The 16182-nt window shown below is 34.1% G+C and overlaps 1 protein-coding gene across 1 annotated transcript; it reads right to left on the bottom strand.

Moving 5' to 3' along the window:
* Positions 1–965: 965 nt before the first annotated feature.
* Positions 966–16129, bottom strand: LOC126823382 (complement component 1 Q subcomponent-binding protein, mitochondrial). Its single transcript, XM_050552197.2, has 6 exons — positions 15838–16129; positions 13328–13478; positions 12745–12829; positions 4684–4810; positions 2939–3027; positions 966–2028 (listed from the first exon to the last, which is right to left on the bottom strand). Exons 1-6 carry the CDS (start codon positions 16073–16075, stop codon positions 1879–1881), a joined length of 840 nt encoding a protein of 279 aa, XP_050408154.1. The 5' UTR covers positions 16076–16129; the 3' UTR covers positions 966–1878.
* Between the last annotated feature and the right edge of the window lie 53 nt (positions 16130–16182).

The following is a 16182-nucleotide window of genomic DNA, read 5'->3' as shown; positions in this document are numbered from 1 at the left end:
AAATTGCTTATCGCTCTGCTTACCCTGAGCAGGAAATGCTCATTATCGAACTTAGTCAAGGTATTGATGTAATAAAACTATACACCAAGTTTCATCTTTCTCACTTAATTAGAACTAAAGTTATCATGTCCCAAAGCATCAACCAATCAAATTGCTTATCTCTGCTTACCCTAAGCGGAAAATGCTCATCTTCGAACTCCATCAAGGCATTGACCTAATCAACACATACACCAAGTTTGAACATTCTAGCTCAATTAGGAAGAGAGTTATCGTGCCCCAAAGTATCAACCAATCAAATTGCTTATCTCTGCTTACCCTAAGCGGAAAATGCTCATCTTCGAACTCCATCAAGGCATTGACCTAATAAACACATACACCAAGTTTGAACATTCTAGCTCAATTAAAAGTTATCGTGTCCCAAAGCATCAACCAATCAAATTGCTTATCTCTGCTTACCCTAAGCGGAAAATGCTCATCTTCGAACTCCATCAAGGCATTGACCTAATCAACACATACACCAAGTTTGAACATTCTAGCCCAATTAGGAAGAGAGTTATCGTGTCCCAAAGCATCAACCAATCAAATTGCTTATCTCTGCTTACCCTAAGCGGAAAATGCTCATCTTCGAACTCCATCAAGGCATTGACCTAATAAACACATACACCAAGTTTGAACATTCTAGCTCAATTAGGAAGAGAGTTATTGTGTCCCAAAAAGTGTGACGGACGGACAGACAGACGGACGAACCCATTTTAATAGTCCCCTGCTTTCTTCGAAAGGCGGGGGACAATTAATGTGTGATTAATTAATATGTGTCATCTATTTATTTTTGGGATTTCAACGAGGGACATCAGCCTCACTGTTGGCTTGTTCAAACTTGTTTCATATTAGGTAATATTACTGTATGTCAATTGAGCATTTCCAATTCGAGGCCTTTAGGTATACAAACTATTGCAATAAATAAATAAGTTGATTTGTTTTACAGTTTATTTATATAAATCAGATTATATGTATCAGAGAAGAATCACAGTTTATACTATCTATTCTACATCTCAAATCTTCTAATTTTATAACATGCATACAACATTTTCTCTTCTATAACACGTCCAAACTTAATTATTGATATTTGCTCCCTTTGCTGAGTTTTTGCCAGATCTAAACCAATATTTTAGATGTCTGATGTACTATATATGAAATTGATATAGCAATCAACTAGTGTAAAATACAAAAAGTAAATTGTAATTTGTTCACAGTAAATGTTACATATTGTTTGTAAAGCCTTTGTTTACATGTATAAAATATACAAAAATTTATGTCATTCAACCATTACAAATGGCATTCTTTCAAACCAAATACAAACATTTAGCTTACTATTAGTACCAGTACTAATTTGAAAATGATATTTAAAAATGAAATTCAATCGTGATCTGGTAAAATGTCAATATACATGTCATGCACATTTTTTAGTTGGATTCAAAGAAGAACGCTATCGCACAATATCTTTCTGTAAGCTGTCAGTGCTCAGATCTTGGGTAATAAGGAGAGCTTAAAGGTACTTTGAATGAAATTATTCAAATTAAATTTTTTCCTTGGTGGGTGATAGTATAGTATGTCTTTAACATTAGTGTAGTAAGGGCAATTCTCACAGGCACATACTATTCAATATACCTATTTATAGATGTATGTTATGTCCTAGAGGTTCGGAAACATATTCACTGGTCTTCCCATACAATACTACATGGTATTCGTTTGTTGCAATTATTTCTATGTCTAGCTATTCAAACAAAATAAAACTGTTATCCCTTCTGCTGACAATGATACATTGACACCACTGATTTTACTTATGACAAATATAAACATTTGATAAATGTTATTAGTTTAGTTTTTATCAACAAATGATTTCATATTTTTAAGAAAACCGATATATTTTCCATGTTCATACACTGTGCTGAATTCAATAAGATCATTAACAAACTCGTCATTAATACCTCGTTCATCTAACATATCCATTATTAAATCATATAAATTCTGAAAAAGAAGACAAGTTTTTTTAACAAAGCTACAAAGCTTCAGAACAATCTAAAAGTTTTAAACTATGCATCTATTATTTCATTTAAGTTTTTTTATGTATGCACAAGAAACTTTGAGAACCATGGCGGCTAAGGGGTAAGACGCTGGCTCGCTAGCCTGGAGGTCGAGTGTTCAATCCCTGCATTGGCCAAGAAAGTTCATCGGGATTTTCCGACGTAGTTTCCCCTTGTCAGTAATGCAGGATGGAGGGCCTGACAAGGACAGCTTCTAGTCATTCGGATGGGACAATAAACCAAGGTCCTGTGTATACATTAGCATGCACGTAAAAGAACCCGTGGCAGTTGGAATTCGATATATGCGTAAGCCATAGTGCTGCTGCCCGGGCAAAATTTCCTTCATAGCACACTGTATGGGGTATGCCCGTCTTCATTAGACCAGTCGGAGCAGAACAGTAGGATGTTAAACCTCATTTTATTTCATTTACAAGAATCTTCAATATTTTTCTGTTTTCTGTAGCTTTTTTAGATATTTTTTCAACCTAGATGAGCTTACTCAACCGGCCATTCATAAACTTGATAGGACTGTTAACTAGCCATAAGGATGAACCTTATTGACAGTGTTAGGTGTGCATTATACATGTGTATGTGCAGAGTTATTGCCTGTGTTATAACCTAGTAATCAGTTCTATTGTTCAGTTTTTGAGATCTATTTCCAAATGTGCTGGGAATTCTGCTGAAATCTGTAATATTTAATTACTGAGAACCCTCAAAAACTGCATGGACAACTAAGCTGTTGTTTGCCTAGCAACCCATGTCTAAGAGAAATATTCCCCCAAAATTTTTAGTCTATATGTCTATTCAATCTTAATTTCTCCACACATTAATCTGATAAAAAAAAATCAACTCACGCCATCCATTGTTTCAGCCTGTAAGCTATAAACAGAGTCACTCCATTCCCCACTGTATAAAGCAACTTCTTGTATTTCAAATAAATCTTCTGAAAGTAAAAGTACAGTTCAACAATACATGTTCAAACAATATCCATTACATACAAAGGGCATGGTTGTCTTCATAAACTAGGACATTTCAGGACTAAACGTATGATTCAATTTCATTTCAATAATTCGCTTACTCGTAGGGGACCTGGGGAAAACCCATGAGGTTGGACAGGCGCCCATTCACTCGGCAAACCTCGACAGATTCTACGCATCTAATCTCGGCTGTATGACGAATTCCGCCATATTGGAACTATTTTAAAGGTCCCGGATGAAAAATGGCTGCGCCCATGGAGATTTCTGTGGAGAGTGTATTATATCAACAAACGTCAAGTTTGGCATTGGGTTTGGGGAATTAACAGGGAATTATATCAAACCAGCAGCCTTGAGACAATATCTCTGCTCGTTTAGTTATATACACTCAACAAAAGACACAATTTTGGGACTTTTTTGTAAAAGCGGCACGTTTTCCTGTTAAAGTAAACCGGTAGCCGCATCGCAAATGTATGGCCGTAGGTACATATAAATTACTATCATACAGCTGAGGTTAGATGTAGGGTACCGGAATTTACCGAGGTTTGCCGAGTGGCACCCATTAGATCATTTGGCCACAAAAACCCACTTCCATAATATAAAGATGCATCTGTATTATATGTGTGAGTCGGAATTTAGAGATCTCCCTAAATATTTGCTATATTATATATAATTGTATAAATGTTTTTCGATTCTTCAGATCATTGGACTGAAGGTGCCAAAGTTATTGAACTCATTAGTAGTCAAAGGGATGGAACTCTAATCTGTAACTTGGTATGACACAATAGGAGGGTGTTATCTAAATTCTTTCTTGTCGCCATTTTAATTAAAAGTTACAGAAATATGAACTTTCATTTTATTCTCTTCTGCAGGTATCATTTTTATTGTCAAATGCTAAATTATGTATCAAAATGTTAGTGCTGTGAGTTGTAACAAATGGGTTTTTTCGGCAAATTTAGATGTTTTGTCAATGGGTAAGCGTTCGAAGTCAGAATGTCTAGCACAAGCACATAAGAATCACATGGCTTTCGTTAATTTATAATTGTTTAATTAATTATGAGTCACATGATGTTAAGGAATCTTGTTTGAGTAAGATTCTTGTATTTTCTTTAGAATATTAGGGAAATGTTTGTGTTTTATTCATGTTTTAAATGGTGAAGCAGGCGATACCATATTGAAGTGAGAACCCATATCGAAGTGGGAACCGATTTCTTGCTCGAGAAGCTGGGGTCATGTGATCAACATTGCTTATTAATATTGATGAGTCATGATGTGTAGCAATCTGATTGGATGTTTGCAATAATGTGTCATTTTGATGAAATGTAAACAAATATTTCTCAGTTCTTTGAGTCAAACCAGAATAAAGCTGATGTTAAAGTAGACTTTAGAGTTACAAACTAAATCATGAATAACCATATAATGGAAGTTTTATTATTGTAATCAATGTTGCTGTAGAGATTCTTCTTGCCGCCATTTTAATTAAAAGTTAAAGAAATATAAACCCTAGATTTTATTCTCTTCTGCAGATTACTGCTACAGAATACGGTAACATATATAAAGAGAAAAAGTAAATAAAGCAGCTTGTGAAGAATTGTCATGTTGAGTATACTAGCTTTATTACATACCAATCGATTCTGTACCTTCTTGACTGGCATCATCTACCATACCATCTTCAGGGAAATAACAGTGAACAGCTAAAATCTGGTTGTCTCCCTTATTTAATTCAACAGTAAAACTTGGTCTAGAAACCATCTGAAATAAAAGACAACAGGATTAAAATACTGAATGGTATAAATGTATGATCGTCCATGTCTGAGGTGGTAATAAATGAAAAAGTATTACTTCATCATTTTTCTCCTAACTGATAAAAACAAGAAAAAACTAGAACTGCGAAGCAGTAATGACGGGTTTCACCGGTGCCACGTTACCCTTGAACTTATGTCACTTCCGGTACCAATGAAACCGTTAAACAGGTTTCCACATAAGCATTGCACACATGAAATAAAATGGACGCAGAAACAACCAAATCCAGCAATCAATTCATTTTCTACATGTCAGTGATCCTGTCAAAATTACATTACTTCCGGTGATAATGAAAATGTTAAATTGGTTTATGAAATCAGAAATAGCATCATCACATGTTGAAAATTTTATGTAAATCCTATAATAATTGCCACCTTTATAGACCAAAAACCTTGAAAAATGACTTGTAGAAAATCGCCTATTTCTCTGCAACCGTACAAGTTAGAAACCATTTTGAGGTATCTGTATGATCGAATGAGTTCATTCTATTTGTTGATTGGAATCAAATATCATAATTTTAAAAACATTACAAATCTGATTCATTTGAATAAAATATCTGTTTTGAAGGCTAAAAATACAGTTTTTGCCAAAATGACGTTACTTCCGGTGATAATGAAAATCTTAAATTACTTGTATGATATCGTAAATGGCATTATGTATCACACAGTGAAAATTTCATGAAAATCGAATAATAATTGACACTTTTATTGACAAAAAAACCTTAAAAAGTGACCTGTTGAAAATTGCCTATTTCTCCGCAACTGAACAAGTTAGAAACCATTTTGTGATATCTATATGATCGTAAGGGTTCATTGTATTAGTTGATTTGAATCAAATATCAAAATTTTAAACAAATAACAAATATGACTCATTTGAATAAATTACTGGTTTCGAAGGCTATAAATACAATTTTTGCCCAAATTACGTCATTTCCGGTGATATTGAAAATGTTAAATTGGTTTGACCTAGTTAAAATTGACATTACACATCAAATGGTGTCACTTTTATGAAAATCGAATAATAATTGACTCTTTTACAGGCAAACTAGCGTAAAAAGTGACTCATGCAAAATTGCCCATTTCTCGGCAACTGCGCATATTACAAATTAATTTTCACATACATTCTCTCCGTATAGATTATTGCTACGAGTTTATGAAAGTTACGAAGTAATATTTTAAAATATGAAAACGCTGGATGGGTTGTAAATAGCTTAATTTTACACCTTTTTTCACCTTTTAATCAAAATAGCCCGAAAACGGAATCGAAATTAAAAAAAATGGTCCCAACATTTTGTGCGCCTTTAAAGGGCGCACAATTTCAGTTATACCAGATTTGAAAAAAATAATATTTGCTTTCGAAAAATGGTACCTAACTGTCAAAATTGTAGTTTTTTGTCAATTTACGCCACTTCCGGTGCCGACAGATAACACTATTGGTAACAAAAAAAATGACAATTGAGACAACGGGGCATATGAACTTTGTTTTATACAAATCGAACAATAAATAATTAATCTAGGACTGAAAAACTGAATTAGCCAATGGGGGCCAAGGAAAATTACCGAGACAAAAAATTTTCACATTTTTGCCCAAGTCAGAGGACTCGTTATATTTGTGTAAAACACGATTAAAAAATATTCATAAATAAAAAAGTTTTTTGTAAAAATTTAAATTTTCTAAATTTAGCGCCTAATATCTGCGAAGATTTGCCGAAAATCAAAAATCAAAAGTAGCGTAGCTATGTGCCCCGTCTCCGGCTATGCCAAAATGCATCGAAAGTTAAAATCCAATGATTATTGTTAAAATTACTGCAATATTTCTAAAAACGATAGCTTCGGTGATTTCGGACATTTCGCATTGTCGCAGAACGTTCAAAATAGCTTTATCCTCTAAGTCACACCCACTTTTCCGATAAAACCGAAAAATCGTAACGATCCGACAATCAGTTGCTGAGATCTACTCAAAACAAAAGAAGAATAATAATAATAAGAACTAGAACTGCGAAGCAGTAATGACGGGTTTCACCAGTGCCACGTTACCCTTGAACTTATGTCACTTCCGGTACCAATGAAACCGTTAAACAGGTTTCCACATAAGCATTGCACACATGAAATAAAATGGACGCAGAAACAACCAAATCCAGCAATCAATTCATTTGCTACATGTCAGTGATCCTGTCAAAATTACATTACTTCCGGTGATAATGAAAATGTTAAATTGGTTTATGAAATCAGAAATAGCATGATCACATGGTGAAAATTTTATGTAAATCCTATAATAATTGCCACCTTTATAGACCAAAAACCTTGAAAAATGACTTGTAGAAAATCGCCTATTTCTCTGCAACCGTACAAGTTAGAAACCATTTTGAGGTATCTGTATGATCGAAGGAGTTCATTCTATTTGTTGATTGGAATCAAATATCATAATTTTAAAAACATTACAAATCTGATTCATTTGAATAAAATATCTGTTTTGAAGGCTAAAAATACAGTTTTTGCCAAAATGACGTTACTTCCGGTGATAATGAAAATCTGAAATTACTTGTATGAAATCGTAAATGGCATTATGTATCACACAGTGAAAATTTCATGAAAATCGAATAATAATTGAGACTTTTATTGACAAAAAACCTTAAAAAGTGACCTGTTGAAAATTGCTTATTTCTCCGCAACTGAACAAGTTAGAAACCATTTTGTGATATCTATATGATCGTAAGGGGTCATTGTATTAGTTGATTTGAATCAAATATCAAAATTTTAAACAAATAACAAATATGACTCATTTGAATAAATTACTGGTTTCGAAGGCTATAAATACAATTTTTGCCCAAATTACGTCATTTCCGGTGATATTGAAAGGGTTAATTTGGTTTGACCTAGTTAAAATTGACATTACACATCAAATGGTGTCACTTTTATGAAAATCGAATAATAATTGACTCTTTTACAGGCAAACTAGCGTAAAAAGTGACTCATGCAAAATTGCCCATTTCTCGGCAACTGCGCATATTACAAATTAATTTTCACATACATTCTCTCCGTATAGATTATTGCTACGAGTTTATGAAAGTTACGAAGTAATATTTTAAAATATGAAAACGCTGGATGGGTTGTAAATAGCTTAATTTTACACCTTTTTTCACCTTTTAATCGAAATAGCCCGAAAACGGAATCGAAATTAAAAAAACTGGTCCCAACATTTTGTGCGCCTTTAAAGGGCGCACAATTTCAGTTATACCAGATTTGAAAACAATAATATTTGCTTTCGAAAAATGGTACCTAACTGTCAAAATTGTAGTTTTTTGTCAATTTACGCCACTTCCGGTGCCGACAGATAAAACTATTGGTAACAAAAAAAATGACAATTGAGACAACGGAGCATATGAACTTTGTTTTATACAAATCGAACAATAAATAATTAATCTAGGACTGAAAAACTGAATTAGCCAATGGGGGCCAAGGAAAATTACCGAGACAAAAATTTTTCACATTTTTGCCCAAGTCAGAGGGCTCGTTATATTTGTGTAAAACACGACTAAAAAATATTCATAAATAAAAAAGTTTTTTGTAAAAATTTAAATTTTCTAAATTTAGCGCCTAATATCTGCGAAGATTTGCCGAAAATCAAAAATCAAAAGTAGCGCAGCTATGTGCCCTGTCTCCAGCTATGCCAAAATGTATCGAAAGTTAAAATCCCATGATTATTGTTAAAATTACCGCAATATTTGTAAAAACGATAACTTCGGTGATTTCGGACATTTCGCATTGTCGCAGAACGTTCAAAATAGCTTTATCCTCTAAGTCACACCCACTTTCCAAGTAAAACCGAAGAAATCGTAACGATGCGACAAGTAGTTGCTGAGATCTACTCAAAACAAAAGAAGAATAATAATAATAATAAGAATAATAATTTTAACAAAAACAATAGTGTTTCACACAAGCTTCGCAGTGTGAAACCCTAACTAGATCTGCATAGCAGATATCAAAGCTTTCATATAAACTTCAAAAGGGGTTATTAGAATCTATGAATCATCAACCACTCTGACGGATGTAGAAAGGAATATATTGTTACTAAATCTGTTGTACTGATTCTTGTTATGGTAAAGAAAACATGAATACAACTATGAGATTTGTATAGAATTGGCATTAATCAATATATTTATTGTTTAATACTACATGTATATTATAGATACAAAGTGAATTAAATGAACCCAATTACATGTACTTTATATAAGCAATGGTTTTTTATTCATCGTTACTTTGAAATCACATTATTTTCATTGATGATAAAAAGGTTGTATTTGTACCGAATCCAAAAAGTATGTTGTATGACATTGCATTATCTGTACCAATTATTTATTTGCAAACCAATATACAATGTTTATTTCTACTCCAATATATTTGTTTCAACCCATGATAGTTTATTCACTCTTCTCACTTAAATACAAGAATAACACACGATTAAATTACTGAAACAAGTAATGCTGGTAGATTATAATTTGATATTGTATACCATTTACTCTCTGTTAGATAAGGCGACGTGGTAATCTGTTAGCTAAACATACATGGAAGTATATGTTAGATAACTACAATTTATGATATATTTTAAACCAAGGAAGTGGCCTTTCTAAAAATAAAAAAAAATAAAGGAAAATATATTTCATACAATTGTTATACTGTTACTGTTATCGTGAAGAAACATGATTGTTTATTTAATGTTGTTTATGACAAACATGTAATCATGTACATTTTTTAAATAAGAACAATTATGCTACATGTATGAATAACTCTCAAAAATTATGTTTTCATCAATCCAAGTATTTTTTTATTTGTATTACTTGATTTATACTGAATAAAGATTACACAAACATACAAAATGGTGTTGGCTGTGTGACTGAATTCCTCGTTGAGAAGTGGTATCGGGTGTCCCATAGAGAAGAAGCAAACCCTCCTTGTGATACACTTGTGAACATTTTAAAAGACCCATTTCGCTGTGTTCCAGAAAAATCCCCATTATAGCTAGTGCATTACATGGTTGTTGTTGGGGGAAAGGTGGGTCTTTTCTATTGGCAATGATTTACTTTTTATAGGCCCACATTGAAATGTGGTCGTATATTGTCGTCGCCCCCCTTTTGCTGTTAATATCCGATTGACTTTAAATTTATACGCAGTGTTTAAGGTCATAAGACGAAGAAGCCTTTGATTTGCTCTGCCCAGGCAACGTTCCTGTGCTCCGATTGCCTTCAAATATGCACAGAATGTACCTTGGGATTCTAGCTATCACATATTAAAAATAGAAGAGTGTTGGATTCCGAGAACGTTCAAAATAAATTCAAAACCCGCCCCCAACAATCAAAGGTTTTTTGCTTAAAAAATTGCCGTATTTTATCGAATTTTTATTGTTCTTGATATCTGAGGATTTTTCTCAATTTAGTATGTGATAAATATCATCGCGGCGCAGCCAACCGCTAGAAATTCCAGAGATTTGGACCACCGGAATGATGCCTCAGCAGTCAAAAAAGGTCAAAATAGGCGATTTCGGTTTCTAGTGTCGATACATCGTTACGGTCATTTTAAAAAATTGTCTTTTAAGGATAATGTGTATAGTACCAGTACCTATCACATACGGAAGAGGCGATAAAATCTCTTTGCATTTGCAATTTCAAAATTAATTAAAACCAATATTAAATTCCGAAAATCGTTTTTTTGCTAAAACTGTTTTTTTTTTAATCGGATCAAAATGGGAGTAAGGCACAGAGTCCGGGGTGGTAATGGGCGTATTGTGTCCAAATTTCATGGTTTTCGGACAATCGGTGCCGGTGTCACGGCGAAATTCCACTTTTTTCCCCTCATGGAAGCCGTAAATTGACTTGAAGCCAGGGTCCTTGAAGTTGTACAGCTGCACCCGGTGACCGATATTTATTTAACGGGGAATAAGTGATAATTCATATTATAGCAGTAAATAATTAAAATATTTCATAGGGATTATAATAATATCTATATCTTGTCTGGGTACAGGGTTAAAACCAATATTAAATTCCGAAAATCGTTTTTTTGCTAAAACTCTTTTTTTTTAATGGGATCAAAATGGGGGTAAGGCACAGAGTCCGGGGTGGTAATGGACGTATTGTGTCCAAATTTCATGGTTTTCGGACAATCGGTGCCGGTGTCACGGCGAAATTCCACTTTTTTCCCCTCATGGAAGCCGTAAATTGACTTAGAAAAAAAACGACGAAAGGCAGGTGACAAGAACAAACGACTTGAACGAATGCAGGTATCACCTTGAAATTTTCAGGGTACCTAGGTACCAACGTGAAAAGTTGCTCGCCGGAATTTAGTACTCATGGTACCTTTGGTTCCAGCGTAGCGCATGCGCGAAGTCAAATCCAGCTAAACTCGAAAACAACCTTGTCGGCACGGAAAACATCAAAGGAGAAATTCGAATAAAAAATGATACAATGATTTCACACAACAGGCCAGCTATTAGCCTCTCGATTGACAAGAGTTTCATCGCCCTCCATTCATTATAACCAATGTCATCGTGCCCTAAAGAATCAACAAATCAGCTTGCTTATCTCTGCTTACCCTAGGCAAAAAATGCTCATCTTTGAACTCAATCATGACATTGACCTAGTAAACGCCTACACCAAGTTTGAACATTCTAGCTTAATTAGAAGGAGAGTTCTTGTGTTCCAAAGTCCCGGCCCTTCAAAATGCTTCTATTTTTCATTTTCAATTCAAAATGGTGACCATCACGTGACCGAAATCAAAATTCTGATCCGATAGATTTTTAGGTATTCCTTCCAGGATTCCAAAAATATGACGACCGAGTCTGTAAGTAAAATAGCAAAAAAGCCTTTTTGATTTTTCACGTTTAAAGATAGTGACACTTCCGGTTCGATCGACAAACTCCATATTTTGTGTACGAATCAGTAATTACTTGTCTAGTATCGAATTTTTTTTTTAGGTCATTCTGACCTATATTTCGACGATTTTTTTGAAAACTTTGATCCTTAATTTCACCAAGGGGAGATAATTTAGAAAATTTCCAAGGACATCATTGAAGTCGCATTGGCAAGATCTACTAACATTCTAAATTTCACGAAAATCGCACAACTATTAAAGAAGTTGTCAAATTGGTAATAACTTCCGGTTCGAAATGACAGCGACGAATTTTCGAAATGCCAAAATCCGAAATTGCAGATTTGAAGTAAATGTTTCAAGATACTCAAAGAAAAAAGAATTAGTAAAATAGGTCAAATAGTCACAGAGTTACAGCATTGTAGGTCAAATGCATTCCTTCGTAAAATTCGGTGATTTCGGATTCGTAAAACGTTTTGAAAATATATTTAATCAACAGCCACCACCCATTTTTGGGGGGATAGGTAAAAGTTTCAGAACGATCCTATGGTTAGATTCTGAGAAATCCGATTTGTGGACAAAACACAAAAAAAAAATAACAATAATAATCTTAACAGAAACAATAAGCTTTCATATGTAATATGAAAGCTTAATAATAATTTTAACAAAAACAATAGTGTTTCACACAAGCTACGCAGTGTGAAACCCTAATAAATCGGTTCATTTGTAAATGACCAAACCAAATCTATTTAGCCTACAAATGGAGTATAATAATTTGATAGGGCTCCTCGTTATGACCAGCCGAACCATTATGTAGACCATTTACAAGGATTGATGAACTTACAGGAATTACAATAACATACTCTCAGATAAAAAGAAAGGTACATGAAATAATGATAAAAATATTACTCATAGGACTAATTCAAACATCGAACTGTGGTTTCATGTTTTCATATTCAGAATATTAAATTGTTTATTATTTTTTTTTTTTTTAAATCAATATGATATATCCTTGGGACCTACATCGGTAGCTTCCTCACTTTGGCCTTCAACAGCTGGGGGATGATCAGAATCCACTGATGCATTCACATTAAATTTTACTGTAACTCTGTAAGAAAAATAAATACAGTACAGATTTTGACTTTGATTGAATATAAAAGCTAGGTTGAAATTTTGGCTAAAATTGCGTCAAAAACGTAATTGTCAATTTGATCGAGTTGTTTTGTGAGATGACTATTTCCTTGTTCAACGTTTTATATCTCTGGATAAAGCCAGTGTTGAGATATAACCCAATTTTTGATCCACTGTCAACACAAACAAACATTTAATGGTACCAACTTTTCACTATTACTAATCCAAATAACATACATGTAGCAGGTCAACTCAATTCAATTCTTTATTTTGATCAAAGTCATGCCACTGACAACCATATTATAAACCCAGGAGATCTGAATGTTATAGCTACAGGTTAGATCCATGTGCAATCTGACCATGTAATGTGTTACTTTAGTACAAACTACAAATTTGGTTGTTTAAATCTTTAGTTGCAGATGACTACATTTAAACCTATGACTGATTACTTAGCTTACTAAAGGGACTTTCTTACTTTTCATTTCCACTTTGCTTAACTAATTCTACATCACTTCCATCTGATTTAGATAATTCAAAACCTTTTACTGTTGGTAATTTTTGGTTGGATTTAGAAGTTTCTTCTAGTTTTATTTCTTTATCTAAAAACTTTGATATAGCTCCATCAACTGAAATTAGAATGGAATTTCAATGAGAAAATATATTTCTAGAAGTTATATATAGCAACAAATTTATTAACAAACATGAAAAATTTTTAAATGTATTTTTAACTAATGAAAGGTCACGGCTTGGAATCACAGATTTTTGCACAAGACCCACACATCTGTGTAAAGCAATCTAGTTCCATGATAATCAATTTTATTGATGTATCAATTAAAACGTCTCAGGGATACATCTGAAAAAAGCAATGGGCACCAAACAAGAAGTCCTTATTAACTGTGGCAGTACCAGGACTGCTGACAACCAGTATCGCAGCGCAATTTGCGATATATATTTTGTCCATTGCTAGTCAAAAATTAAAATCTAACATTTTTGATTCGCAGTAACTGCGTATCATTAATATGCCTGTCATTTTGGATATTGACATGGAGATTTATCCACATTTTGAAGACTAGAAGGCTTTCTGAACACAATTAATTACACTATATAGTACAGGGACATAACTGTGAATAGTGTCGATTAAACAGGAAATGAGGAATCAAGTAGTACCACTCATGTTGCGAGACATGTCAATTTCGTGTAATTATATCAGTATTCAATTTAAAAAAGATAAATCCATTGTATCCCCCACGTATTGTCAATAAAATATAAAAAAATAAATACATGTCAACGTAATGTAATGTAAAGTAAGAATTCCCATAAAATATTATTGTTTATATTGTGTGTGTCTAGTTAATTGAGTTTATTCTTTAATTTCCGGGTGTGTCTGATTGAACAAAAATAGTAACACACATAAAAAGCAGACAAAATTGTTTTCTAACGAAGAAATAACCATTAAAATGAGTGGGGCTTCGGAAGCGCCACTGCTAAGAATTGGCTTCAGACATAAGACCGAACCAAAAGGTCTACATCACATTCACAAACTGTCACAGCTACCTGTAGCAGTGCTAAAAAATCTAAGAATTTGTTATGAATTAAAGTAATATCTTGTTATTTAGGTGTTTTGTGTTGAAACTGAAAACCTGTTACTCTACTGGGTTTAATCAATTTTTAAATTTGCTAATCAAATTTGGCAAAATTGGACTGTTTGATTAGCGGTGCTGCTAATCCTGGTTGTTTGAATAAAAAGTTTTTAATCACATTCTTGATTATATATTTTTTTGGACTGTCAAAGAAATTAGAAATAATGCTTTAACCCTTTCAATGCTAGACGTAAATCCACTGCCTGTGCTAGACCCTTTTTTGAGGAAAAAAGGGAGGTTGGAACTGAATGCCAAGCAGTACTTATGGAAGCTTTTATGAAAAATCTTTTTGTCTGTTGGGATGGGCATGAGGTTGGGCTAAGAGGAAAAAATAGAATTTTGGAAATTTGCATAATAATGTAGTCATGTGACGTCATGGCGGCCATTTTGGATTTCTCATTTTTCACTAAAGCTAACACGAAAACGAATTTTTCTCCATGAAATACTTAAAAGATATTGTTTTTTTCACTGGATTTTGATAAAGATATATAAAATGAACAAAAATATCAATAGCAGCCATGAGCAATGCCGCCGCGAACACGCACATCACGTCTCCCGCTGCCATGACCACGTGCGGATTGCAATACCTTGTTTTTACTTTCACTTTCATCCCCAAGTCCCATATCATTATCAATCTAGTCAGTCAATAGATCTACACGTTCGGGAATCAGGAATTACCTACGTCTTTTACGATCCAGCAGGCCAGCATTATTATCAACATCAGAATTATTGTCAGAATCTACTGCAGACACAGGGCTATCGTGTTCACATTGGGCTTGTTCATCATGCACGGGAGACATAGCTAGCCAACAAATCACACACTTCATAATACCAATCACTGTCCTGACTACTATCATTATCAAGTAACTAGAAACGAATTATGTGTATCACCCGCCTCGAAATTGTCCACGTGTTGGTCAGCAAGACGTCATTCACGACTTCGTCAAGAGTGCATCGTCTACGTTGTCACTATGCACTCCGCCATTTTACGGTTTGCCGCTTTGAAACACGTGGAAATATGTTCTAGTGTATAGAAAATACAATAGATGGCACTTGCAGTTACGGTACTAATTTTAGCGAGGGCTTTACTGAGTACACGGTAATACCGACATTTTATAATACCCGGTACTACCGATATACGCAGTGAAAGGGTTAACAGTGTGCAAATTGCATCAGGTTATATTGTAATAATAATACATGCCGGTTATAAATTTGGCGACTGGATGTCCCTGTTTCCTATCACAATTTGGTATCTTTTTAGTTTTGGTCAGCCTTTAGCATAGACCTGAGCTTAAAAATGGAAATGTATTTCATGGTCAATGAACGCGATAGAAGTATAATGTACCTTCTGTATGAAGTTGGCACCGGCAGCCACATGTGTGTGATGCAGGAACCAAACGTGATGAAATTGTTGTCACGTCCCAACTCGAGCAGGACAAATGCCATAAATTTCTCGGGGCATTAAGGGTAACCATTCCACCGCTTGGTGACATGGGAAATTTTGACTTCAAAATTTGAGCAGAGCTAGGACTGACAATCCTTTTTGCGACTGACAACAAACTTTTCCCGATGACCCCTGCCATTTTCAAGTTCTTGAGTTCTTCGGTAAAACCGGAAAGCGTGGTTTACTTCCTTTCACACATGCGCCAGATTATTTTTAGATCTAGGCCTAGGGGGAATAATAAAATTA

Source organism: Patella vulgata, chromosome 6 (genome assembly GCF_932274485.2).
Source record: "Patella vulgata chromosome 6, xgPatVulg1.2, whole genome shotgun sequence".
Taxonomy (NCBI): Eukaryota; Metazoa; Mollusca; class Gastropoda; family Patellidae; genus Patella; species Patella vulgata.
This window is presented reverse-complemented; position numbering and strand designations above follow the sequence as displayed.